This window comes from Numida meleagris, chromosome 5 (assembly GCF_002078875.1).
Source record: "Numida meleagris isolate 19003 breed g44 Domestic line chromosome 5, NumMel1.0, whole genome shotgun sequence".
NCBI classification, from domain to species: Eukaryota; Metazoa; Chordata; class Aves; order Galliformes; family Numididae; genus Numida; species Numida meleagris.
The window spans coordinates 53,878,340-53,905,396 of record NC_034413.1 but is presented as its reverse complement, the minus strand read 5'-3'; the positions used below and the strand labels follow the sequence as shown (position 1 = coordinate 53,905,396).

The window sequence follows — 27,057 nt, the reverse complement described above, 5'->3', positions numbered from 1 at the left end:
TGAAATTTGTAAGCTGGCAAATGATACTTTGAGAAAAGGTGTGCTTAGTAACCAAGCAGGAGAAAAGCAAAGGCAGTAGAGAGTATGTCAGTTAATTAAAAAACTAAAAGCCACCTTTGATTCTTGCATTTGTCTTGCAGTATCTTATGGCACCAAGCATATCTGTATAGTTCTGAATTACTCCCCGGCACAGATCATGTTGCTATGTCTGAGCTGTCATGGAAACTAGCTGCAGCAAAGCTGGCTTATGAAATGCATACAAGACAGCACAGGCAGTCTCTGTTCTTAAAGTATTTGGCTTTTTCTGAGACTTTTTAGATTTTTTTTAACATGATAACAAGCAGTTTGCTCTTCAGCATAAAGTTTACATTCTGGTTTGGGTTTTTTTCTTTTTTTTTTTTTGAGAAAATGTCTTCTGCTGGTGTTTTGGACCTTGCTAACATTGGCTGTATCAAGCGTTACAGCAACACTTAATTTGTTTGATTATTCACATAATCTAATACAACAGCAATCAAGAGATTATTTGGCTGCTTGCTGTACACTTCAGTATATCAATTCACCTGCCACAGAGTTAATACATTCTTTTGTTTTGATAGTTAAGCAGCTGTTTTCAGAAAGTTTGCAAAAGGAGAAAGAAACCTTAAGTATTTACTACAGGGGTTATTTTGTTTGAGCTCAGTAGCTCTTGTAAGGCGTAGCACTGTTCAAGTCCATCCAGCTGTTTTCTGGAAGGAAGTGTGCTTTCCTCTGAGATACTACCCAGAGTATGGAGGTTGTTAAGACTTTTTTTTTTAATCTTTAAAAAGGCCCAGGTATTGTAAGATATAGCAGTAATGTATCAGTAAAAATGAAGTTGCTTTCAAGACAATCTGTAGGAAATTGGGTGTTGTATACCTCATGAAATACATAAAGAGCATTCACTGCTACTCTGTGGCTTCTCTACACCATCTAATTCAGGAAGTTGCTCCTGCTGTGGAGGAACTTTAGAAGTCAGAAAATAAGGAAACTGTACATACTGGCCTTCAAACTGGCATGACAAGCGTGCCAGAAGTAAGACTGAAGGGTGGCACTGGCAGTCTTACATTGACATGCTGTAGAGTCACTCTTTAGAGTGACTTTAAGCTAAGGCAGCTGAAGTCTGAACAGCTTCTAATGCCTGCCCTTCAGCTGTAATAATCTTTTCCCTCTGTCTATTGAGCTGAGGATGTCTTCTTACCTTTCAAATAGATTTGAAAAGGTAATTAGATTTGACAGTTTTCCCAAATTTCTAGACTCTATTTCAAAATATGGTTGTACTTCTCTGTATAAAATGTAATTGAGTAATGAGTTTTTCATATGTATTTTGAACTGAGTAGTTAATATGGAACTGCTTGAAGACAGTTCAGCTTTGGCTGTGAAGTATCCAGAGGAAGCAAAACATGTGGGGTCCAGGGAGAGAAAGAGTATTTGATTAAATTATATTTGGTCTGGAAAGAAGTATGTGGAATTAATATTTAAGGTTATTCTACCCCAGTGGTATTGACAGTAACTTCAAATGGAGAGCTTTAATATTTCACTATTTTCTCTCAAAGGAAGTAGTTCTGCAGAACTACTGGAATGGCATTGTTCCATGGGAAATTTGCAGCAATACCTTATCCTGAGCTCAAATTAGAGGTTGCACGTGCAAGATCTGTAGATGTTACTGAAGAAATGATCACCAATCTTTGCCTTCCAAACCTGAAAGTCAACTACAAGGCATTTGGAGGTGTTGGTGCTGTAGCTCATGAAATACAAGCCGTGACCTCCAAACGGTACTACTTCTGAGAGCTGGACTGGAGCGTGTGTGGTCTGTGGGACACTTCTCATAAATTCCTGGGCTTCAGAGTAGTCACTGAGCTGCAGAAGAGAGTATGAGTAAACCCTTTTCTCAGATGGTGTGGAAATTAGCATCCCTGGTCTTCTTGGAGAAATCAGTGCTCTTGCATTTTATTTTAAGGTACTCTTTTGGAAAAATAAGGCACTGGGTGCAAATGGCTCCTTTTTGTCTCATGCAATTAAGCAGTGCTGTTTCAATAATTGTTTAAATTCATATCTGAATCATGCGACTGTGATATAAGATCCTGAACAGCAGATTAGGCTCCATACAAAGCAATGTAGTTACATAAGGTGGGAATGATCTGAAGTTCAAATTTTAGTCTCTTTTCTGATAAATGGCGCTTTTTTAAAATTCTGTGCAAGGTCTGTATTTCAGTGCATATAATCTGTGTAAAAGTACTCAAGTTTAAATGCATATGGGCTAGAATAAAGCAGACTTTACTCATATATTCCGTCATAATGGTGGAGATGATTCAGCGTCCAAACTTCCTTAACAATTGCCTTTATCTGTAGCCTCTGTGAAATAGGAAAGCATAAGAATTTCCCTCTGAATTGGTCTTCCTTCAGAGCAATGTGGGATCTGGCAGACAATTTACCTGTATTTACAATTTGTCAGCAGATTCTTGGTTCTGTTTTTATTTGGATTTACTTGGAGCCTTATATTATACAGCCGTTGCTTCCCACTTGACTCCTATGGAAGGCTTTGAGTGGGAGGAGTGCTGAGCGTTTTCACATTGTACTTCTACTATTGTGCTATTGTTTCAAAGAGAGGTGATGTTGTATTTTCCCAGAGAAGTCCTATGATAGACAGGACTTCTCAGGGAAAATCCAGTAAGTCCTGTATGAGAGATACCCGGAAGTGTTTGGAGCTCTTCCTTCTGTGCAGTAGCAAGGGAGGTCTGGGTTCTTGCTGCTTTGGAACTCTTGGGTGATCTGTAACTTCTCAGGGGTTAAAGGCATTTCCATAACAGTATGATAAAATTCCAGAAGATGGTTCTGATAGGGACCTGCTTCTGTTTATTTTACCTGTAAGAATAGAGTATGGGCTGGAATATGCGTAGGTTCCTAAAAATGTCAAGTTCGAATATGAAAATTCCAGATTTCAGCGTGGAGGATTGAAGAATTTTTTCCCAAACTTGAAGAGCTGAATAAGGGAGGCTGTTTTTCATACAGCATGAAGACTGCTTGCTGCTATTGTCTCCCTGCAGAAGCAACTAATTCCTGCAAACTGATTTAACAGTATCATCTTCTTGAATATGTTTTCCTCAAACCTTTCAAGATTTGAAAAGTGCTCCAGAGTATGTATAATAACACCCAGAAAATGTGGAATGATACCCTTTTCCTTTCCAGATTTTTTTTTTGTTCTTTCCATCTGCCAAGCATTTGTTTTTTCTTCCCCACTCCCTGCACCCCCTCGGCCTCCCCCCCTTATAGTGCTGCTGCAGCAAAATGCCTGCCTTTTGTTTATGTCTTCCTCCACTAGCCTTGTGACATCATCAGTGATATCGCCAGGGGAAAAAATATGCATAGCTGCAGCTAACCCAGCTGTTCGTTAGCAGTACGTCTAGCCTGCTTTCATTTCTTCTCATTAATGTCTATGTGGTAGTGTTTCCTACTTAAGAGACGTGGAGGGTTCTCAGCCACCAGCCATCTGCTCAGTCATTGTCTTTGGGCAGATAAAAATGGTGGCATTTTAAAATACACATATTCTTAATAATAGTATTTTTTTATTATTATTATTTAACAAAATGAATGTGAGATTCTAGAAGGGGTTCATCACTGGGTTGAGCAGTAGGTAGTTCTGTGTCCTTTGCTTCCCGTCTTTTATAATTCAGTGCAATCACAGAGACTGCGTATCAGCTGGTGGAAAACCTTAATAATACATGATGAGCGAGATGTGGAGAACAGTAAAGAATTTGAGAGTTTTGTCATTGATTTGCATGACGACAGTAAAGTGCGTGAATCTGTTTGTCATGCTTGTTCCTTCTTCCATGCAAATCAGTAGCAAAACTTGCATAGTACCAGAATAAAGCCAACAAAGTGCAACAAGCTGTCATTTATTCTAATGAGGGAGGTTTTAAAGAGAAGGAGTCGGGATTCCATTTGTGGAATGTTAATGAGAAAACGGTTTCTTTTTGCCAGCTTATGTTTTGAAAATGCTATGAATTGTTCCAGAGATAATTCACAATTTCATAGTAGAGCTGCATCTTTGCGATGTTATTATTAGGGTTAATTACTTGCTCAGCACCGGTTTTCAGGATGGAGATGTTCATTTATCATCACTCGCTCTCTGTTAAAATTTAAAACCAGAATACTCTGGTAATTCTGAGATGGGAATTAGGCTATCTTGAAAAAATCTATGATGGATTGTGGACCCCGATAATGTTATCAATGCAAAAACTCTTTACTACCTTTTTCTATATAAATGCTTCTGTAATTTTGGATGTACTTATTTACTTAGTCCTATATAAAACCCTCAGGTAAATTTTAAGCTTTGAGGCCGTATAAAATATTATTCAAATTTAAAATTTGTGTAAAATAACAACAGAAAGATAAAACCAACCCAAAAAACCCGATCCCAAACCTGAGTTATCATCACACACGTTATCAAGAAGCGATCAGGCTTCACTGTGCTACATAATTTGTCATTTGGGTCTGGGAATAATCCTTGCTCAAATGGCCAATTCTTATTCACCTGAATGGTCGCACTGAAACCGGCAGAACTAATTTTATGATCAAAGATAACAGGATAATGCCCTTGGCTGATGATGCAAATTGAAATCAAGGGGCTGCTTTTTAGGAACATTTTTCCATTCAGAAGCTCATCGTCCGCATAAAGGATAAACACCGGCAGATTAAACGTGTTGGCAAAATATTACCTCTTCAGAATATTAATGGCAGTGTGTGCGGAGTGCTGCAGACAATGCAAGGTTTTCGCTGCTGCCCACAAGGAAAAATGACTTCAAAACTCTTTTGAATCTCTACTTGAACCTTTGTTACAAAGGGAATAATAACTGCAAATAATAATAATAATAAAGTTGGGGGGGGGGGGGGGGGGCGGTTTCCATAGCATCTGCTGCCTTCACAAGCTAAAGAAGCTTTAGAATTTGTTATTCCTTCCTCATAGTAGACCTCAGCTGATCGGGGGGGAGGGGGGTAGGAAAAAAAAATATCCATAGTCGGTGAGATGAGTGGCATGCCTGGCTTCCTCCGGCAGCGCTCCCATGTGATCGCGCAGGCAGCCTCAGTGAGCGAGCGGTGCCGGCAGCAGTAGGTAATGGGGCTTTGTGCACGGCGCAGCGCTGCTCGCTGAACAATAAAGCATATGGTACCAGCAGCACAGCAGTGCTGGGAGCCGCGGGAGGATCTGCTGCACCAGGAAGACAGGGAATATGTCAAACGTTATAAAATGACGATCAGTCTGGGTTGGTTCCTAATTAATAAAAACAGTGCATGGATTGGAAAAACAACAATTTGAACAGGTCAGTTTGTTTTTTTTTAACAGATTATTCACACCCTTCAGTATTTAAAATCTAAGCGGTGGTTTTGCTGTTTCCTTATTTTATTTTTAGCGAAGCCAGGTATTTTCTTGCATTGGGTGAGGTGGGATTGGAAGGCTGCACATGGTGCGATACCAAGACATTGTGCGCGTTCTGTGACCAGATGCGTCCTAACAGCGTTGTTAGTATTATTCCTATGCAATTCAAACTTTAATTATGCATGAAAACTGGGTTGCAAGTGAAATTAAATTTATGCTGGATGGATCATTTACCAATATCATAAAATATTTAGTAACAACAGCCTATTATTCTGCTATGTATTAAAGACTAATTCTGTCTCGATAGGAAACGTGTAGTGTTTACGTTTGGTCTGAGATCATATGTTGGTGGAGCATATCGGACTGCTTTGCGTTTTTTCTTTCATTTTTTTCTGAGATAAACTTGGAAGTGGTGGTTTGTGTTATTTTTAACACAGCTGTTTGCGCACAGGAGTGATACGCTGCATCTCTCCACGTTTATTGCACTCTTATTTAAGACAGAATGCATCTTATCATTTTCAGGCAGGCATCTGTCTCTCCCGCTAACTCTCAGGTATCTGTGAATCGGTTTTACATGTTTTGAAGTCTGGTGCGGCAGAGCACCGACGTGCCGCGTCTCCATCTTACACCGTCGGGCACGAACTCTGTGCAACCTTTCCAGCCGTAGATCTCTGCGGCCGTGCTCCTGCAGCACTCGGGTGAGTGAGGCTGCGGCGCTGCCCCCGAGAACCAGACCCGGCCTGGGCAGAGCCGCTCAGCGAACGGGGAGTGGAGAAACAAAACGCGGCACGGGGCCTCCTTCCCAGGCCGGACGCCGCTGCCGTGAGGGTCGGGCTTTCGGCCGAGGAGCGCCTTTAGCCGCAGCCGTTTGCTTGCCCTAGCCGCGCTGCGTTCCCGCGCTAGTGCAGGAATCGGGGCCGTCGCTTCCCTCCCGCCGTCGCGGCCCCGTTTAATTAAAACAGGCCAAAAAGAAGCCAGAGGCCCGTTCTGCCGTTGCGGAGGCGGGGGGTCAGGGGCGTGCGGATCTCCCTGGAAACCGCGGCGGCGGGCGGGTTCCTGCCGGGCGGGGCGAGGCGGGGCGTGCGGGCGCAGCCGCGGGGGCCCGGCCCCGCTGCCGGAGGGGGCGCTGCCGCCGTCCCGGCGGGCTGAGCCCGGCGTGCCCCGCAGCGGGGGGCGGGGCCGTACCTGTGCCCGGCCCGGCGCTCCCGAGCGGCGCTGCGAACGCCTCTCGGGGAGCCTGGGCCGCGGAAGGCCGCCTGTGACTCCTTGGCAGGGGCTGTGCAGCTCCTGCACTTCTTTTAAAAATACAAAAATAAAAAAAAAATGGTGCTTTTTGATGCAAAGTTCTCTGCTTGCAAATATCGCTAAAAATCTGTTTGCAGGTGTGCTGATCACGATGTTACTGTGTTTCTCCTGTTCAAATTAATTCAGTATCAAAAACTGTACAGTTTGGCATCTCTCAGCAAACAGGCTGGTGCATTTTAGACAATAGATCTCAAAGGGTGTGTTCCAGTGTCTGCCTCGTCACCCTTCCATCGGCCCGCAGCCTGCTTAATGAGCCGCTCACGCAGTGGCATGTGCGATGTGGACCTCCAGCACGGTGACATGCACCAAACTTGCTCCTGTGAACTAAATGGAAAACATAACGTATAGTCATGCGATTATATAACTGCCATATTTGCATTTTAAAAGTACGGTGGGTTTTAAGGTGAGATGTACAAGGCAGTTAGGTTGTTACGGTCAGTACGTACGTAAGTGAAACTAACAGCTAGTGCTGAATACCAGCAGGACCATCAGAGCTGCCTTCTCACTGCTCTGAAGGAACCATTGCTCTGACACGGGCATGTCTTTTCCATCCATGCACAAAGGATCAAAAAGACAGTTTTCCTGTGCACAGAATGTTCATGGCTCAGGCATTCACGTTCTAAAGCACTCCCCGTATTGAGTTATTTAAAGAACGTTAAAGAAAAAAAACCAAGACCTCCTGAAGCAAGCAGGTGTTCTGGGCTGATGCCAAGTTATGGTAATTCTGAAACACTCTTTTTTGTGTTTTAAACTCCATTAGAATTACGATCTATAAAAACATATTGCTGCAGTCTGAATGCTGGATGTTGATCTCTGTTAAACATCATAAATAGAAGCCAGTCTTCTTGCATCCAATATTATGGAGACAGAAATGTGGTTCTGCCCTCCTTTATTGCTGAAATTCAGTATTGATTCTGCTGCTCTCTATTTATTCAAAAGCTGAGAAGTCCATGCCTGGTGTTTAATGTTTCAGTTTAGAGCATGTGCAGTATTTATCTTGTTCAGTGTCTTGGATATTTGATCTAACTTGTTTTAGGAGAGAGGAACTTTTGCTGACAAACGTGTTGATTTCAGCCGATGTAAAAGAGGAATAATAAGGTTTGGTATTAATTGGAGACGTTTAAGTCGTGGTATAGGACGCATAATGGAGAATATTTGGAAATTCATTCCAAAACTTAAGTATTTTCTCCAGAATAGCAATAAATGATTCTGCTCTCTGAAACTCTTACTTGCTTTTAAAAGATACTTCTGCTAACCGAACCTCATGTTTAAGGTTTTTTAGGTTTGGTTTTGTTTTGTTTTGTTTTTTTTCCTCCAAAACAAGCAGATGGAAATCATGTTGAAGCAAGGCAGGTGTAATCCTTTGCAGGATCAGAAAAGCCGTTAAAGTATGAATTTACATGTACCCTGTCTGCTAGGATCTTCATCCTAGCTCTGACCCAATTAGGATGCTGAGAAAAATAGGTTTTATGAATGTGACATTTTTCTCAGTAAAATATCACCAAACACTATCGCAGCTTCAAGATGTTAATGCCATTTGGAGTCTGGCTAGCATGTTTTGATCGCTGTTGCTTTATTGCTCTTTTGTAGGTTTTTTTTTGACCCTGAGAAAGGGATTGAATGTAGCAAAATAATGTAGGGTACCCGCTTTAGCAGGAGGGTTGGACTCGATGATCTCATGAGATCCCTTCCAACCCCTGCAGTTCTCTGATTCTGTGAAAACAGCAGATAGGGCTCATCAGTGAACGCACAGAAACCAGAGAAATTTTCTTAATTAAACAGATCTGAGATATATAGTAAGGCTTTAATTTCTCCATCTCTCCATAAGTATGGATACAATTTTCTAATGAAATCTGTGATAAGTGGATGCTATGAATAATTATGAACAGCAGAAGTCTGGAAAACTTTCTTTGTGTATCATTTGTACGTGTATTTCTCTGCAACAACCATCTTTCCTCTAGTCTTACCCTCAAGCCCCCGGAAAGTTTCTATTTCTCAGACCTCTATTTTCTGTCATTTCATCTCTGCTTTTCACAATGAAATAGGGAAAATGGAAAGAGGAAAAGAAATATGTGTCAATGTAAAAACTTGATGGAAAATAACACTCAATGTGTAAGTTGTCTAAAAGCGAAATCAAGAAAAAGGAAGAGGAAGCACTTCAGGTTTTCAGGTTTTTAAGTTTAAATACAAAACGATAAGCAAAGATTCTTCTGAAAACTTTGCACTGAAATGCATGAGACCACGTATGTTTGGGTTTCTGATAACCCTCAGCAGTCCTTCTGAACGACCTGGGCAGGAACTAGAACGTTTACCAGCTGCAGCTCCACTATCCCCTTGGATGTAGTAGTCCTTGGATTTCCTTGTGGAAGTACAATCAGGTGCTGCTGTTACATAGGGTAAGGCTGCAGAGTGAAATGAGCCTCCATGGTACTGGTAGCTTTCATCAGAATTCCGCCCCCTGAGGGTAAGTCAGATGAGTTTGGGGTTGTGTTACTTTTACTTACTTCACACTGATAAATCGTTTTTATGCATAGCTATAAGTAAGTCATTTTCTTCATCCATGCTGTGAATCAAGATACACAGGTCTGTGCCAAGCTCCGTGTTGCTGGGATCAGCAGTGCCTCTGTTCTCAAGTTAACGTTTTTGTCTTCGTGTATTCAGTTACAGTGTGGGGAGGGAAACTGTGCAACTCTTGTGGGACCCCAAGTCCTTGCAGAGTTCCCCTTGTTTTGCTTATAGGTCCAGAGGCTTTGTTGAACCCTTCCCTCCTCAGAGTAGCTCAAGGTAAGACTTTGTGGCTTTCCATTAAGTTGCTTGGTTGTTCACCATTGTGGCCCCCTCACCCACTCAGGCTTCAAAAAAAGCATCTTTAACAATGAAATGGGAAAGTGGAAATGACAGAATATTGAACTTTTTGTGTCAGATCCCCTGAAAAATACAGAATAATCAGAGACTTCATAAAGCAAAATATCATAAAATATATAAATTTAAATATAAATATTGGGCATGAAGTATAAACCACATACCTTTACAGGAGACCATGGGGCAGATAATTAGTTCTGTCCCAGCAGAGTCACTTGGCTGTGTTGCTGAGTGGTCGTAAGGTGCTTACAAGTCAGGCAGTGCCATGGCAGGGGGCTAGCTGCTCGGTTTCTGTTCATCGCTGACATGGTGACAAGTGTCTTGGGAGCTGAGTGGCTACACATGGCTGTTATTAGACCTGCAGCTCTTCTGTTAGCCTTCCGGAAGAGTTTTCAGCTTTGAGAGATAGCATGAACTGAATAGGATTTTTAGATGTTGGTATTATGATGCCAAGTCTCTGCAGGCATAGATTCCAGATTTTTTCCAGTATTAACAGAAAAGCAAAGAAAGTCAGTATTCAAATTTAATACAATTAGGATCTAATTTTAGATCAACCTCATTGTGGTCTGTAGCTTTACATGTAATTTGGGGTAACATCATACATTTCCTTCCTTTGCTGTTGTGTTGAAATGGAATGTTTCAGGCAAGTAAGGACCAACATATGTTTTTTGATGGCCAAAGATACGAAGTTACTAAGGATAAGATTGACTGTAATTGAGTATACGCTTTAAAACTCCTACCTTTTGAGGTTGCCAGTCACTGAAATTACTGAGAAGACCACTGGCTTATTGAGAAGCGTTTTAGTTCATTGATTGCCCACGTTGTGCCGCTGTATAAAAATCAGCCATTTCATTCAGCGATGCTGTGGTCAGGAATTTGAAATCTTTGTTCAGCTGATCTTTTTGACCGATTTCTAAAGAAAATAGGTCTAGACTGTTATGCCTTCTTTTTGCCTGTCATATTGTCCCATATATCTGTCATATTTTCCTTATTAGTTCTTTAACTCATTACCTCATTTCAGCTGAATTTGAAAGGGCAGCAGATGGTCTTCAAGTATTCTGTGAATAAGTATTGAGATAGAGAAGAGAGAGACTGTTAGTTTACAGCAATTTTAAAAAGTTTGTTCTTTGACTAAATCCCTGAATATTAAAGTAACCACACAAATGAGTGCATTTGTATTTATTTATAAACAAGTTTTGAGGAGAGCATCAGTGAACCAAATGTACTGTGCCTCAGGTGATCCAACCACAACGTGCACATCCATAAACAGTCAACCTCCCTTTGTTTCTCAGAATACTTCTATTTTGTAAGTCTGAAATTAAATTTACTGATATTTTCTAGCTGATAACTGAGTAACTTATTTTTACCTTGTGCTACTTGCAGAAGAGAAGGTGAATTGTCCCCACTACCTATGTTTCAGTAGCATGAGGAGTCTTAGCAACTGTTGTATTATGTAAATTGTATAAATATGTAGCCTGCATGCAGTAATTCATCGTGTATTTTGCTTTTTTTTGTGAATTTTCACCTTCAATGTTTATTGTTGAAATACTGTTATTGCTAAAATTCTGCAGGATTTTTTAAATAAATGTACTGGGGTTTTTTGTTTGTTTATTTTTGTTTCATAGATACACCACATATAGAGGCAAATAATAGAAGCAAATATTAACTTCCTTTAATTTGGATGTGGCTTTTGAAAGCCTGAATGCCTCCTTATGACTGTCTCGAGTGTGCATTAAACCTGCAAATAGTAGTATTGTATGTTGGTTGTACATTGGCCTTGATTTAGGAATGAAAGCTTGAGTTATTATAGCCGTAAAGCTATTTTGGAAGATAGTAGTTTTGAAACATCACAACCTTCCAGTAGATATTCATAATTTATATTTTCCAGTATAAACAGTTTTATTGACTCTACTCTCTGGAGAAAAAGATGCACTTAAACATCCTTTTACTAATTTTGGCCGAGCCTTGAATGAAATCATGATTGTATGCTCATGCCACGGAGATGATATTCATTTGTTTGGTGGTAGTTGAGTATTATCTCCCCCTGAGCAAAATTATTTTTGTTTACAGGGGCCTGTTTCATACGTTGTCCCTCAACTATTCCTGCTAGAGAAAACAATAGTTTTTTTCTGGTATTTTTGAGCTACGGTTTAGTTTCCTACATTTTTTTTTTTCAGTCTACTGTTAGATGACAGAATAATCTCTTCAAGAGGTGCCTTAAGCTACTATAGACAATAATCTGTCACCAAGTTACTACTAATAGCTGTACCAGATATTTATTTGGTGTTTGAAAAATGTGCACAGCCCTGTCAGGTTATTAGAGAGTTGGTTTAACAATGTGCTTTGTGTTTAACATTTAGTATAAAAGTAAAAACAAGGTGTTATGGGTGATTTTTAATGACTTTGGTCTTCGAAAAAGAGAAGGAAAAAAAAAACAAGCAAGCAGAAATCTCTTGCTTGGTTGCTTTAAAGTTATCAGATGTAAAAAAGCAAAAACAAGCAAAAAAAAAAAACAAACAAAAACAAGATCACAGCGTTAAGTTTTAAGTGGCTTGTTAGTGAGGTTGGAAGGATGCGATCCAACCATTACAGCTCTGCACCAGATTCTGTGTTCTCCCTCAGAGAAAACCTAGAGGCTGCTGGAGCTCCCAGGTCTGTGTCAGGGCTTCTGTGGGCTCAGGGAAAGGTATTCCTGTGGCTGTGAAAAGGCAAAAGCATGGGGTTGGTCAAAATGATCTGCCAAGCTGGAATTTGAATGCTGAATTAAGAAAAGGAAAGTTGATATAGTCTCCATTAGGGAACGTGCTGAGCATGCCTATTGTATAACAAACTGCAGCGCTACTAAAACGCAAATGGCTGCTGGCTGTGCACAGGCAGCTCTTTAATATCTCAGGATTTGGTGCATAATAAACTAAGTCTATTGTTCATGCAACCTATGCTATGAATTCTTATGTACAATATTTTGTACGGCATATTGAACATGCACATTAAATGTGTATACATAATTACGTTTTTTCAGGTTGCTGGCAAAGGGAAAACTATGTTAGAACAGCAAAAGAATCTGCAGAACCAAACAATGAATAACTGGGAAATAGCATAATTTTTGTACTCGTATGACCCTTTGCTGTGTATTTTTATATCCAAAACTGTGTGTATTTACACTTCAGAGACGCATGTTGAAGCTCAGAATACATTTCGTAGCACAGTGACTGTATTAGGGCAGTGTTCTGCTTGGCAGATTAGTTCTGCTGAGAAGCTGGGTGTACTGGTACAACTCTGCTTCTGCTGTTTATGCTGGCTTGGGCAAAGGGAGCTGAGCAGATGCATAACCTTAGCTACATGTTCAGATACATAGCATAGATGCATAGTTGCAGTATGATGATGGTCAGCTTTGAGGCTTACTTGTATTTTTTTTTTATATCTGCTTTGTTTACCATCACCTTTATAACTGGCCTTCAGTGATCAGGACTGCACATGGCTTTGCTTGTCGATTAAAAAGTGAAGAAAAATTTGAAACTCTACATTTTGGAATCAGCTTCCAGTTTCTGTAGGAAATAATTTTTTCATTTAAGCTTTCAACTCCTTCTCATCTTTCTTTCTCTCTGCAATTAACCCCCATCCATTGTGCTGTTATTCAGTCCTTGTTGTCATTCTCAAGAATTTACTAATTTAGGCAAAAGTTCACGTGTTTAGACATTTCTTTGACGTTTGAGAGATGTCTTTAATAACAATTTCAGTTCTTTTCCTCAGAGTTCTAGGGCATGAGAGTACTTACTTCCACAGTAGTTGCAAGATTTTATTTTGCTTGTTTTACTTTTTAAAGTTTGTTCATAGAAGTAATTGGACTAATAAAGAACCAAAAGTAAGCCTTAAAATAAGTAGGCCTAAGTAACCATGACCATAGATACCATGGCATGTTTGTGATATAGGAGAATCATTGCGCAAATGCTTCTCTTTTTTTCACTTTTAAAATACTTCCGCCAAGTTTAAACGTATATGAAGGTATGTATGAAACTTGCAAAGGAGCTGGAAGAAAGTAGGCAAAAACTGAGAGAATAAAAGAAAGCCCTTTGTGCTAGTTTCCAGAAGAACATATTTAGAGGTCAGAATAGCCAGCTTAATTGATTCCTGCCAGAGGCAGTATGAATTTATATCTTTATCCTTGACTTGACTTTTTAGCCTGTATTTACTTGGTCGTTTAAGTTGTTGCAGTCATTTCTTTTGACTGTCTCCTTTGGTAGTCCCGTTACCACTGCGCTTCCCGCCCTGTGAAATCCTAATGACTGGAAATAATTTTGAAAGAAAGCATGTAAGTTACAACTACATATCCCAACACAGTCTGAGTCAGTGTTCATGCTTTCTCAGTTACAAGGGATGCTTCAGAAGTACTGCCTCCTGTTTTATTATGTTGGCCCACAATGTCGGAGGTGAATGTTGGTGGTATGGTGGTAGAGGTTGAACCTTTCCGACGTTGTCCCATACCATGTTGTTGTCGTGCAACAGATGGCAGGAGAGGGGTGGTCTGACACGATGGCATCTGACGTGGAAGTGCTTGAGAAGCAAAGGTGTGTCATTGAATGGCTCCATATGAAAAAGATTATACCCATTGACATTCATCGACACTTGCTGAATATTTATGGAGAGCAAACAGTGGATGTGAGCACAGTGAAGCAGTGGGTGGTGCATTTCAGCAGTGGCAACAGCAACAATGGATCACCTCTGCTGGTGCAGATTCTGACAAGCACAGAGTGCAGGTTCTTGTTTGTCATGGGTGAAAATGCGTACGTAATGGTGATGACTGTTGAAAAGTAGTGTTTTGTAGCTGAGAATTTGCTCTATCAAATAGTGCTGTTGTGCTCTCTGTACCTGTTGTAATTTCCATGGAAATGATTAGGAGGCTACTTTCAGAGTGACCTACGTAAATCAAGTATTGCCATAGAAGATATATTTCCTGACTAAATTCTTAAACTGCTCTCCTGATTGCATATTAACTGTAATATGTAAACTCAATGTTTTAAATACCTAAATGAGAGTGTTAAGAGAGCTGAGTTGATTTTAAGGTGGACAGAAGACAAATTAATGGAATTCAGTTGCCTTTTATTGAACAGGAGAGAGGATCGGAAATAGAATTATGAAATGAACAGGCCAAGCTATCATTCTTCCAGAGATCCTTTATTTAATACATCTGCTTTGTTTTTCAAATATTTCCTTCAAGAATCTTTTGGAATTTGACAGACTCCTATTGTGTTTAAAGACAAGGCACAATTACACTGCCAGATGAGGCGCTTTACTGATATTGGGGTCCGGTAACGTGCTGTAGGGAGGAGCACGTGTTCCACAGTAGCGTCAGGATGGCTGTAAAATACCTTCACTTTGAGCAGAGATAAATTTTGTTACATGGTAAGAATAGACTGTGAGTTTTGAGGACCAAAGATCTTTTGCTTCAGAGTAAGGTTTCGGGATTAGTCCCTTATTTGCGTCACCTTAATGAAATACTTGAGCACGGAACCCCAACTCAGCTGTTTATTTAAGATCCCTGCGCATCACAACCACAGTCCAGTTCCCTGATCTGAAGGCGTGCACATTAACCTTTCCTTTCAAGAACAGAGCCTAGGTCACTCTTCCTCATACTTCTGTTTTCTTTTGAAAATCTGCAGCTGAATGGGTGTCCCATCTTTTGCCCAGCAGTTTAACAGGTAAATTACTCCCCAGGGCAGCGGAGACTTGAACCTGTTGTTCGGGAATTGCTGCCTCTGAGCTATAGCTTAGAGGAGAGTCTCAGTTCTCTGTCTAGATGGAGTCTGGTGCACACCATAGGAAATAATGCCGAGGTTCATGGGCCACAGAATGTGCACAGGTAGCTTGCCAAGTGTCGTGTTCTATCAAACAGCCTTCAGGTACATAAGCAATTGCCCATGGGATTAGGCCCATCTGAACCTTTCTGTCCCTTTTTCCTTTTAGACGTGCCTTACAAGCATGTTCTGCTTTTTGTTTGCTCTCAGACACCTTCCTTGGAGGAACCCCAAGTTTTGAGCTCTGAGAGAGCTGGATGGGAGTTACTCAGACATCTCAAACCTTTGTAACTTCCGGGTGTGTGCAGAAGCAGTCTTTATGCTAGAGGAGCTTGGAAGTGAAGAAAATGAGACCCTGAAAAAGCTTAGATGCCTCTGAAGGGATGTGTGACAGATGAGCAGAGTCTTTCGGGAAAGCAAATTTGATTTAAGGACTGCACAGTCGAAGACAAGGGCATTGGAGTGGGTTAAAAGTGACAGGGTTCTTAGCTGGAAGCCACTGTTACTGCAGACAGTAATCAGCTATTTCTGTGTCCCTGTGCCATTACTAGGAGTAGAATGAGCACATGCAACTGTGATTAGTTGAGGCTGTACTGTGTATGTAGGTTCCACAACAACCCCCCTTGCTCTTGTTTTCTGGCCCTAGGGAATGTGGCAGGAGTTTGCAGAGCAGAACCAGGAAGGCTGCATTAGGGCCTAGGGCTCCTTATGTGTTACCTCAGGAGCTGGATGACTTCTGTTGGGAGCCTGTTCCTTGTTCTGGGAATCATTAACTTAGAACTGTGAAGAACCTGTTTGAATAGTAACTGAGTGTACAGGTGCTTTCAGCTCTGCACAATTTTCTGCTCACTTTCTCTGCCTTGTTCTGGCTGATGAACATTTTAGTTACCACATTGAAAGTAGAATAGTGTCAGCAGGAGACTGTGCTGCTTTGGGGAGTTTCCCAAGGGCAAAATCATAACGTACTTAAGGTTGGCATGCACCTCTAGAAGTCATCTGGTCATACACGCCTGCACAAGATGGGACACCCTGAGCAGGGTGCCAGATGGCTTGTGAGGATCTCCTGGGAGGGGACTCCACAACCTCTCCCAGCCGCTGTACCAGCACAGTAAAGAAGTGCTTGCTGATGCTTAGACAGAACATCCTGTATTCCAGTTTGTGCGAGTGCCTCCTGTGCTGATGTTGGGCACTACTGACAAGATCCTCACTACTTGAAGTTTTTATGCAGATTGATCAGATCCCCCCCCTCGAGACTCCTCCATGCTGAACTGTCCCAGCTCTCAGTCTCTCCTCATAGGAGAATTGCTGCAGCCACGTGATCATCTTGGTGGCCCTTCATTGAATTCTTTCCAGTACATCCACGTCTCTCTTGCAGTGAGGAGCCCAAAACTGGACACAGCGCTCCAGGGGTGGCTTCACTAATGGCTGAGAATGCAAACAGTTTCACAGCAGCGAGGTTGCAAGCGTAGGTGTTAACGCAATTTCAGGGCCATCATAGGTCCAACTTTGGGCTGAGAAACTTGATGTTGCAGTTCTGTTTGTGTCTCCATCTCTATCTGCTCCCTCAGCCCTCCACCTCCAAACATATGTCATAACTCCATACACATCACTGGAGCCATGCACCTCCATTGTAACAGTCACTATTGAGGATTGGAGTGTACTTGTAAATATCACTATAAAAATGCAAAAAGACCTCAGTGACTCCTCTTCAGTTATTTCCACGCTGTGGGAAGTACCTGTATGTGTGACACTCTCTCTCATATAGCATACTGCTAGACATGGGTGTATTTCTGCTGCTCTTTACTGTCCAAAATATTGTAAAGGCTGAAATTGCTGTGATTTTGACTGGACTGTGGCTATAGTTTCGGGAGATTTGTTTTGTTGATCTTTTTTCCCAATAAACCAATATGAAACTTGTTGCCTCAGGAGAGCAAGTCAAATGAATTTATGAGAGGCTGAGCTCTGTAATATAGCAACATTTCAGCCTTATGCTTAGGGGAAATTGACTGCAAGGATGGGGAAGCAGAGCCATGTATCTTGCAGTGAGTTGTGGCTGGATTTTTCATTCCATTGCTTTCCACTGAAGCATTAAATACTGCTGCTGGAGACAGGATATTAAACCTGCTGCAGTCATGTATGTGCTTCTCACGGCTTTTACTTCATAAGAGGTGAATGATCTCCTTTATAATAAAACTTCTGTTCTAGGCCTTGTAATTAAACAGCATAATGAAAATTTTGTATAATGTATCTGTAATTTCTAATTTGGGCTTACAAAGGCAAGTTTGAACTTCCCCAGAACTCCATCCTGCTGTGCTTAGGAGCTGGCAGACAATGGGAAACGCTTTGTCAGCAAAGCAAAGCAAATAATTAGAACTTTCTGTTGCACTGGGGTGCAGCCTTGCTATGCTTGCAGTCTCCTTCCTAGGATTTCCTGCAGACAGACCTGCGTTTGCTGACTTTTCATTTTGAATTAAGTCTTCCAGACTTCCCATGACTGGTTGAGCCCATCAATGCGTTTTTCTTAGTTGTCAGCTTCCTACAGCCACCTTTGTCCTGCTCTAGCTTCACATCAGGCCGAAAGCTGATCGCAAACCTCTGACATGCTGACTTTGCTTATTCGTATCGGGAAGCTGTGGTATTAGGGTTTGGAGAGAGCTGTGGGGTATGTAGAAGACATTTAAACTATGTGGCACTCGATGGAGTTCGAGATTTAGCAAAGATACCTGGAGGTCTACCAATGTGCTGCGCTTACAAGGTCAGAACGTAGCAGCTACATCAGTGAGACTGCCTCTGTGCTAATGAAAAAGACAAAAAGGTACAAGGCTGGGGACAGCATTCCTTGGCTTCAGATGTAGGCAGCAGGGCATGGCTTTTGGGCACATTGGCTAGGCTGTCGGCCCTCTGCCAGAGCTGGGGGCCTCGCTCAGGCTGCCTGCGGGCTTCTCTGGCTCTGCTGCAGCCAGCAGCATCCAGGGGAGCTCAGCGCCTGGCCAGCAGTGTGTGGCGTGCTGGTAGGCAGTGTGGCTGGTTCTGCAGTCTGCGCCTTCACCTTGTCTCACTAGCAGTCATTTAGCCTGACATGTTAACTTCCTGTAGCTTTTTCTTTTTTTTTTTTTTTTAACAGTCATAGAAGAGTTGGTTGGAAGGGAGCTGTGGGTGATGTCTGCTGGGTTTTGTGCCCTACTCGGTGACTCTGGGATATCACGAGTCCTCAACAAAGTTTTTGCCTGGCTGAATGTTAGCACTGCTCGCCTCTGCAGTGCTACGGGAGGCATGGAGCAGGTGTGTGTCCTCTGAATGAGCTCAACTGCCCTTCAGCTCTTGGCTGGTTAGGGGTGCGCTTCCTCCTTCATTATCTGCAGCTCATTTTAAATTTCTACCTTTGGTACCAAATTTCTGCTGGAATACTTAACCTTATAATCTTTCTTTGCAACCTCAGGACCTTATTAGGCGTCTCATTTCTTAGAATGGGGAGGAGAGAGGTCGGGAAGCAATTAGTGTCTCTGGCTGGAATGGGGAATTTCTGAATTCCAAGGGTTTCTAAATTGATATGCCATCTTTGTGATTTCATTGCCTTTTTCTGTCTGTATTCTTCTCCCTGGTCTGAAGAAAGTCTATATTTAATTTTAAATTGTTGTACTTTCCATGAAAAGGGTTAACTTGAAAATGGCGGAAATAGCCCCTGAAAGCAATCTGCTGCACATTGTTCTAACAACAGAATCATCTCCATAGGTAGCAAGTTAGCGTATGATGTAAGAACATTTGTTTTTTTCTTGTGGCTTCTCTGTCTCCTAATTAATTGTATCTAATCACATACTAAATGGTTATTTAAGATGAGATACGGCAACTTCTAAATAAAAATTACTTTGGAGACTACAAATGAATATTCTGCAGTTGGATGTTTCCATACTTCATTACCTCTGTTCCTGTTACAGGTGCCTGTGACAGCATTGCAGCAATGAGTGGAATTTTAAAGAGGAAGTTTGAAGAAGTTGATGGCTCCTCACCTTGCTCCTCTGTACGAGAATCAGACGATGACATTTCTAGCAGTGAAAGCGCTGACAGTGGTGATAGTGTCAATCCATCCACTTCTAATCATTTTACCCGTAAGTACTGATGTTTTATATCTAAAGAATTCTTTCTGTTCCTCAAAATAAAATTAAGCATTATAGTTTGATAAACATGATGATTTAAAATTGAACAGATGACAAAATTCACTTTCAGAGAGCTTGTGACTTGCTCAGAAGGACTTAGCAGACTTGTAGCCTTTTGCCTTTGTGTTATCTGTATACAGCTATTTGTCATCGTAAAAACGTGAAGTCACTTGGAAGCCCCTAACTGCTTGCTGTTTGAATTACGGGGCTATTTGTAGCAAATACTGGGGATTGTGATTACAGTATTTCAAGCGGGTGCTGTACGGAAGATACGGTAGGTAAGTTTGTTTATTTTCCTTGGACAGCTGTCAGCTATCTGCAGTAAGTATTCTTTGGTGAGAGATCTCCTCCAAGGAAGATAACACACTATATTTTGTTTGATTTGATTGGGTTGTTGTTTTTTTTTTTTTTTTTGAATGGAGGAACATTGTGTATTAGACACAGAGACCCCATTATTGCAGTAGTTTCTGTTCTTCACGAAGAGGAGGACATCTGTACTCAGCAGTTCTTTTGTGCTCAGATAAACCATTTGTTCTTAAACTGGCAGAGCTACGTCGGTTATGTGGGCAGCATATATATGTATATACGTATATGACAAATGAGTTTACATTTTGTTTTTGTAGTTTATGATATCTGTTGCAGGTGGTTATGCTGTTTTGATGGTGAACTGCATGTTTTAAAGAGCTGGGGCTTTTGTGCTTCAGCTCTGCTGTGTATAAATCTGTCTACTGGAGCTAGTGGCCATAAAGCCATTTTTTAGAACTGTGGGCTAAGGAATAGATGAGGCGCCTTGTCAGCACCCATATACAGTGTGATCCTTCTAACTGCATGGTTTAGCTTGTGCCCAGAAGTCATGTTTGTACCATGTGATGTGAAGGCTCTTACAATTGATTTGTCTCCCTAATGCTGCAGTGCAGTTTGAGCTAGGTCTGGATGTGAGCATCCAAATCCTCTTTTCGGTTATGGAATGCTGCTCTACAAAGCGTTATGCAGGTACAACTTCTCTAATGTGTTTACATGTAAAAATCTTAATTAAGCGTATTATATTTAAGACTCAGGATTAGTAGGGCACCTTATGTTATGGAAATGCTATAAAGGAGTATGTGACCCAGTAAATCTTGTTAGTAGTAATAGGGAAACAGTTTGATGATAATATTCTCTACATGCTGATCTTTTAACTTTTGCATCTATTAAAAGACTTGCATGATTGTTCATCACAGACTGAAAGCAGTCCTTGTACATCAGTCTTTGCCACCCACATAGAAGACAGCAATTTTATTGTGAATACAGAAAGAAAGCTAGCAATTCAGAGGAGAAACTTGAGAGATGTTATAATACATGTATATAACAGTGAGCTTTGTTTATAACTGAAACAATAAATGGTTCGATTTCTGAATAAAACCTGTGGGGGAAACTATAACATTTGAGTGTTATGCTTAGCTGTCCATATGTATGTATCAGCTGGCAGTGTCTTCCTTCCAGTCTGTTTTCATATAAGCAAATCTGAAGCACCATCATCCGTCCCTTACTGATGGCAGTGTGGGGCTTGCAAGTGTTGCAGTGACCTGTAGTCAACATCAAAATCTACATGTTAATTCTGTAACTCAGCTTTTAAAAGCCCTCATGTGGCCCTCTAAATCTTGTTTTTCCTTTCTAATTGGCCTGACAAAAAGATTATTTCTGAATCACTTGTAGCTACAGCTTTGTTGATGCATTAGCTAGCAGGCAGGTGGTGTCTAAAGCTATCTACAATCACTGATGCATCTCTGTATTTATACGACCTTTAAAACATTACCTGTTAGCTCAGATAAACAGGAGTGTTTCAGCTATCCTGATCCATTAGCCTCAAGTTCAGTTTAACCTCCCAGCTACACAAAGCATATAGCTGCTGTTGATCATTCAGATGGGGCAGAAACACAAGAATATAGCTTTGATGTGAATAACTATCCCTGTAGTGTGATGGCAGAAAATACATGACTAAGATGTCCAGGAGTGATGTCTGTTGTGACTACTACAGAGGGATAGGTACAGAGTTTCTTTAACAATATATCCATTCAGACAGATCAAGACAGCAACAACCCAAGTCACAGGCATCTTTTTCTGAGTCATGAAATGAAATTACAGTCTGTTTCTGCTAAATAAAGTAATTGCTGCTTTCTGCTTCCGAGTTTTCATTGCCAGATTGGTTTAGGGTGAGTCTAATACAAATTTATATAAAATACAGAGTGCTTCGTAAAGCGCAGACAACTGTTGCCATGTCCGTAACCAAAAATAAGTAAATTTTGCATTTTTTTTTTTGTCAGGTGTGCATGTGTATACATCTTCACATCTTCAGTTCTCATATCAAGTGCTGATCAAGCACCTACATTCCCACGGACAAATACATACCTTACCATCTTTTATTTACTGTTTTCAGCCTATTGAGGTCATTTCAGTTTCACCCAGCAGACAGTTTCACACCATAGATTTACCTTAATGAATCCCAAACCCTTTTACTAACCACCAGTCCTCTTATCTGTCCCATTTCACAGCCCCTCTTCCGTATCAGAGAGAATAATGTTCATCTTCAAGCAGCATTACAACCATGTATATATGGTATTAGGCTCACCAATATTGATTTTACTGTTAAAGATAAGTAGAAGGATTCAGAAATACAAGTACGTCCCCATTGCTCTTCTTTCCTTTGTTTGGAATATTGTAGGGCCACTAATAAATTAAGATTGTTTTGTCTGTGGGGCCGCATAAGAGTTTGAAAGAAGGTATCAAATCCTTGGACATCACTAGGAAGATTTGGGTTCTCTTAAATTACCTTTATGTGGAGGCTGAAGTTTAATGTGATGTGAGGTCCATAGCAGAAGGCATTACCTGATCCTTGAGCTTAAAGCTTTTGTTTAATTTCCAGTTAATGATAGAAATCTCAAGGAGTTGGACATGGAGATGCTAGCTTATCATGGGAGAACACTTGGAAAGTCCAGCTAAATGCAGGAGTTCTTTTTTTCATGGCATCTTGCAAATATTTATGTTGCCTGCCACAAGGCTTGGAATTTCCTTGCTAATAAGGAGTATGTTGTCCTCATCATTTGTTCACCCACATTAGGAAATGCAACCAGGCTGAGAGAGTCTTGGTTTTGATTTCAAAAGAAGTGGGTACATCTGGGCAGGAAATACCAAGAAATGCGAAGAAATTCAGTGGAGCTCAAGCGCTCATACAGAATGATAGGGCACAGTGCGCAAGAGATCCTGCCGTCTTTCATCTCGAGTAATGACTGCTGTAGAAGGAATTTTTCAAAAGCATGAAGAGGGATTAGGAGGCCGGCTGATTTCTAGAAGGATTTGTGTTTTTAATTCTATGTTTCTTTGAAAATTTCTCTCCTATAAGTTAGTGCCTTTCACGCAATATTCAGAGGTGCAGTTTTTCCTTTAAACGATGCCTTTGTTGAAGATGTTCATCACGTATGCAAAATGCCTGAAAAGGCGAATGAATGGGGAGCTGACTGGAGTCATATTTGTATCAAATGGCTGATCACACAAGTCGCCATGAGGTTGAACAAAGGACTGACTGTAGTCTTAGGAGAGTTCTGCAAATGCAATTGTTATGCATGGGCGTTCCTGCAGGGATACGGTGGCATCCTCTCAGTGCTCGGAGCCAGGGCCAAGGTCAGAAATAATCATCCAGGAAACAGCAGCTGGCATTTAGAGCAAATGAGGAGGCAGAGAGCAGTTAACTGTCTCCACTTCTCCCTGCAGGCTGATTATATTGCAGAGTGCAGAATCTGCGCTGTTGTAGAGAGTGTTGAAGAAAAGCCTGCTGCAGACAGAGGGCGATGAGGAAGGAAACATAACAGCTTTCTTTGAGATTTCAGCAGTAATTTCCAGCTTTAGCATGCAAAGAATTGCAATATTTCTGTAAGATTTTAAACAAAACTCTGACAGGTGAAATGTTAACTGAAGCTCAAATGGAAATTGTCAAATGTCTAACCTGCCTGTGAACTCGTCTTTTTCAGAAACTATTTCAGTGCGACGCAAATCTAGCATTACACGAGTGTTCCCCTCCAGCCACTCCTGTGGGATGAATTTAGCCTTGGATTTGCCACAGAGGGAGGTACCTGAAGGATGGAGCAGTGAAGCTCTGTTAGGGTCAGTGTTGCTGTTCCGCAGCATTGTGCCCGTCCTGCCCTAACATCCAACCCTCGTATTGCTCCTTTCTGAGGACGCAGTGCCTGCCCTCAAGCCCACGTGTTTCTCTGGGAGGAGATACAGTATGTCACAGCATTTCCTCCTAAGGAGGATTTCTGGTTTTGTGGGACAGGCATTTAATTGTTAAGGGCTTAAAATGTTTAATATATGGAGTCTATAAGAAGTGTATCTTTGGGGAGGCAGTGAGGGAGCGTAGAAGAAATTTCTGGAATATGCTAATTTCCCAGGTTTTTATTTTCAAAGGAGATTGTGGAGCAAGCTGGCTTTTGTCAGTGATGTCTGACCTGGGTTTCCGTGGGGTGTGAGGCTTTGTCTTCTGTGTCTCTAGACGTGATGGAACACTGCATGGGAGTCACTGAGCAGGTGGAGATCAGTGTTAATCCTTCTTGCTGTAGTGGTTTATGTGGCCCTAAGAGCACGTAAAAAGCAGACAAATGGGATAGCTGAGAGTAAGAAAAGCTGTGTTTCTTCCTAAGACAGTTTGAATCCAGAAGGGTGCAGTTTTTTCCCAGCCCTTAGGAATGTTCAGGTGCCTAAGATATTTCTGTGATAGTGACAATGAATTGCTTTGCCCTCATTGATGCAAGAGTGTTAGTAATCTGCCGAGTAGCCATATGGTTTACATTTATTGTAATGTGTCTTTGACATCAGGAGAATAGCTGAGACAGCAGAAGAAAGTGCTTATGTTTTGGAGTTCAGCCAGAACTCAGATTATTCATGTTTAGTAATCAAAGAACTACCAGTTTGCTCAGTAGAAAATGTTTGAAAATCATTATGGGCTTAAAATGTCACTCATATCAGGATTTTGTAAAATTAGGAAGTATACTTCGCGTTTCACAACTGAATACAGCAGTATCAGGAGCTGTTCCCAAGTGTGGGGGTTCTGGCTTCTATTTCAGTCATGAGATCTACGGAATTAAGTGCTCTGTCTTTCACAGGTTCACACTGCTGTAGGTCCACTGCCCAAAGAACAAAATGAGGATGCTTAAAGCAGATGAAAACGTGGATGTATAGAGCATTGCTTGTATATGAGAGTTGTCTGTCAGTACATCATTGCTGTTGCTTACCTATTTCATCAGCTATAATTTACTCCTGCATAAATGAGACTTGGATGTTTCTCACAAGAGTACACGGAATTTTGGAGGAGCGTTACTGTAGTGATTAGGAGGAGTAGGGGGGTATGTGTATGCTTGTTGTGTAGAAAAAGGTTGTCTTGCAGCACACCACTCATGTTTCATTTTGCTGTGCAGACTTATGAACAAATCACTGAAAGAAATCTCAATTTCTTGACTTAGTGCTGAACTGTAGTCCTTCTGATAGAAAACTGAAGGGCTGTAATGAAAAAACTTGATATCTGGTAATAGGCATTGTGGCGTTCTGTCCATTTCTGGCTTGTAGTACAGTTGTTCCTCAGTTTTGCAGTCCTTGGGTTTTCCTTGAACCTTTGGTCACCAGAGACGTGTGTAAGCATGAAGAGAATTGGAGGAGATGCTGTATGTAGTCATTAAACAATTGTAACTGGTGTGGATAAAGAGAACTGCTCTAAGGAAGACAGGCTAATAGCTGAGGAGAAGATGAATAAATGCACCCTACAGTGTATGTGTGCACGCATATCACAAGCATGGATAACAAGAGGGCATGAAGAAAGAGCAGGTTGTGTTTCTAGAGTGGGTTAACTATCTGTGTTTTCCTTTGAAAGTTCTTCTTTAAGTCTTTTGGCCTGACCTTTAGGAAGCCTGTTTACAGCGGGTTCCCATTTTCCAGAAGCGTGCTATGTTGCAGACGACCTGAGCGGTGACTGCTAGTGCAGGCTGAGTGAGTGCTGTGTGAATGGGGCTCAGCACTGCCCGGAGCCAGCCCGGAAAGCACAGCAGCTGCTCTGGCACAGTGCGTGTGGAGCTGGGAAGGGCCTGTGGGACCGGGCATGATGCCACGGGAGGCAGCCGGCTGCAGGCAGGTTATTAACTCCAGCTCTGGTCTGCTAAATCCAGAAACTGAACCAATCAAATGTCAAATGCCAAAAATCAACATTTGAGCTGTTGCTTCCGTTTCAAAGGATGAATTCTGGCAGGGCTTTTTGAAGATGTCTGTGTCTGAAGACCTTGTTCAGATATAGTGACATTTTCTGAGGGACAGTTCTGTAGCAGTAATGAGATTAACAGCATCATCCTTCCTTCTGGTAATAGATTTTATGCGTTACAACACATATTCTGTATGTCCTTCTGCTGTGTCTTGAGTTAAGCAGTGTCCTTAGCAGTAATTACAGCTGATTCGAACCTACTGCTTAAGGTGCGGTGCATGCAAAATGGCTCTGAATCCTGCTAAGATGATCGAAGAACCTCAGTTTTAGTCAACTTGAAGCAAAAAGGACTGAATGAGCTATAGAGCATTCTGTCCCTTCTGCTGGAAAATGTTTAACTTCTCCATTCAATATCTAATTCTGATTTCCTTTGGGAAATCACACAAAGGCAGAGAGAGACTCAGAGACTTGGGGAAGTACAGCAGAACACATGCACGGCGCCTTTGCAGGGCTGACTGTGCTGCTCTGCGTGCCCTTTGGTACTGAGGTGGTCGCAGCTCCCCAGGCACACTGACGGCAGGCTGATTGTATCCCCAGCAAAGGGTCACCAGAATATCTCTGATTTCTGCTTCTGGGTAACCAAGAGCAATCGTGCATTCTTTTGTAGTTCCTGCCTCCTCTGTTCTTATAAGCAACGCTCTCATAAATGTGAATCCATCTGACTTCTTCCTAGCAGTAGGATGGAAGAAATGACGATGGATTTATCTGTAGTGCCTCAGCTCTTCCTTTAATAAGTTCTTGGGTGAGACAGAAACAAACCCAAAAGATATAATGAGTTTCAGAAATAAATAATTGCATATAATATGTGGCCTCTGAATGTTTACATGCTTACTTACAAAGATTAGTGTATAATTTTGCTAACTAGGAACTACAATGTTAATGAAAGCATGGCTTTTAATGACGTTTACAACAAATGCACGTCAGATCTCACTGTCTTTAGTACAGTTGTATAGTGCTGGACTTACAGTGCTCGTTTTGCTGCAGTTAGAGTACTCCAGCATTTTCTTGGAGTTCAGCTTATCTCCATTTTAACACCGTTTTTGTCAATGACAAAACAAAACCTTTGACGGTGTAGCACTGATAATTTAATTGCTAAAAGTGAGAAAAACTATAAAAAAAGTTGAGGAAATGCATTAATGGATTCTTTACGACAGCTCATGGCAACAGCAGTCTTACTGAGACAGCTGACCAAACATTTAGGCACAAGCATATGGTGATGTATTAAATTGTTGTAAATGTTGACAACGCACACGCGCTCACATGGGCGTCCCTGCC

General features: G+C 41.4%; 1 protein-coding gene across 9 annotated transcripts in view; it reads left to right on the top strand.

Annotated features, from left to right (window-relative positions):
• Nucleotides 1-27,057, top strand: part of CSRNP3 (cysteine and serine rich nuclear protein 3) — a 91,645-nt gene that overhangs the window by 53,350 nt on the left and 11,238 nt on the right. For 7 of the 9 annotated variants that reach the window (XM_021400279.1, XM_021400276.1, XM_021400278.1 and 4 more), the window contains one exon: nt 19,287-19,457. In XM_021400279.1, coding sequence (XP_021255954.1) covers nt 19,287-19,457 — 171 coding nt within the window. Of the gene's footprint in view, nt 1-5,011; nt 5,337-18,475; nt 18,634-19,286; nt 19,458-27,057 lie in introns of those variants that run through there. The other 2 variants (XM_021400282.1, XM_021400284.1) reach the window with 2 other exon arrangements.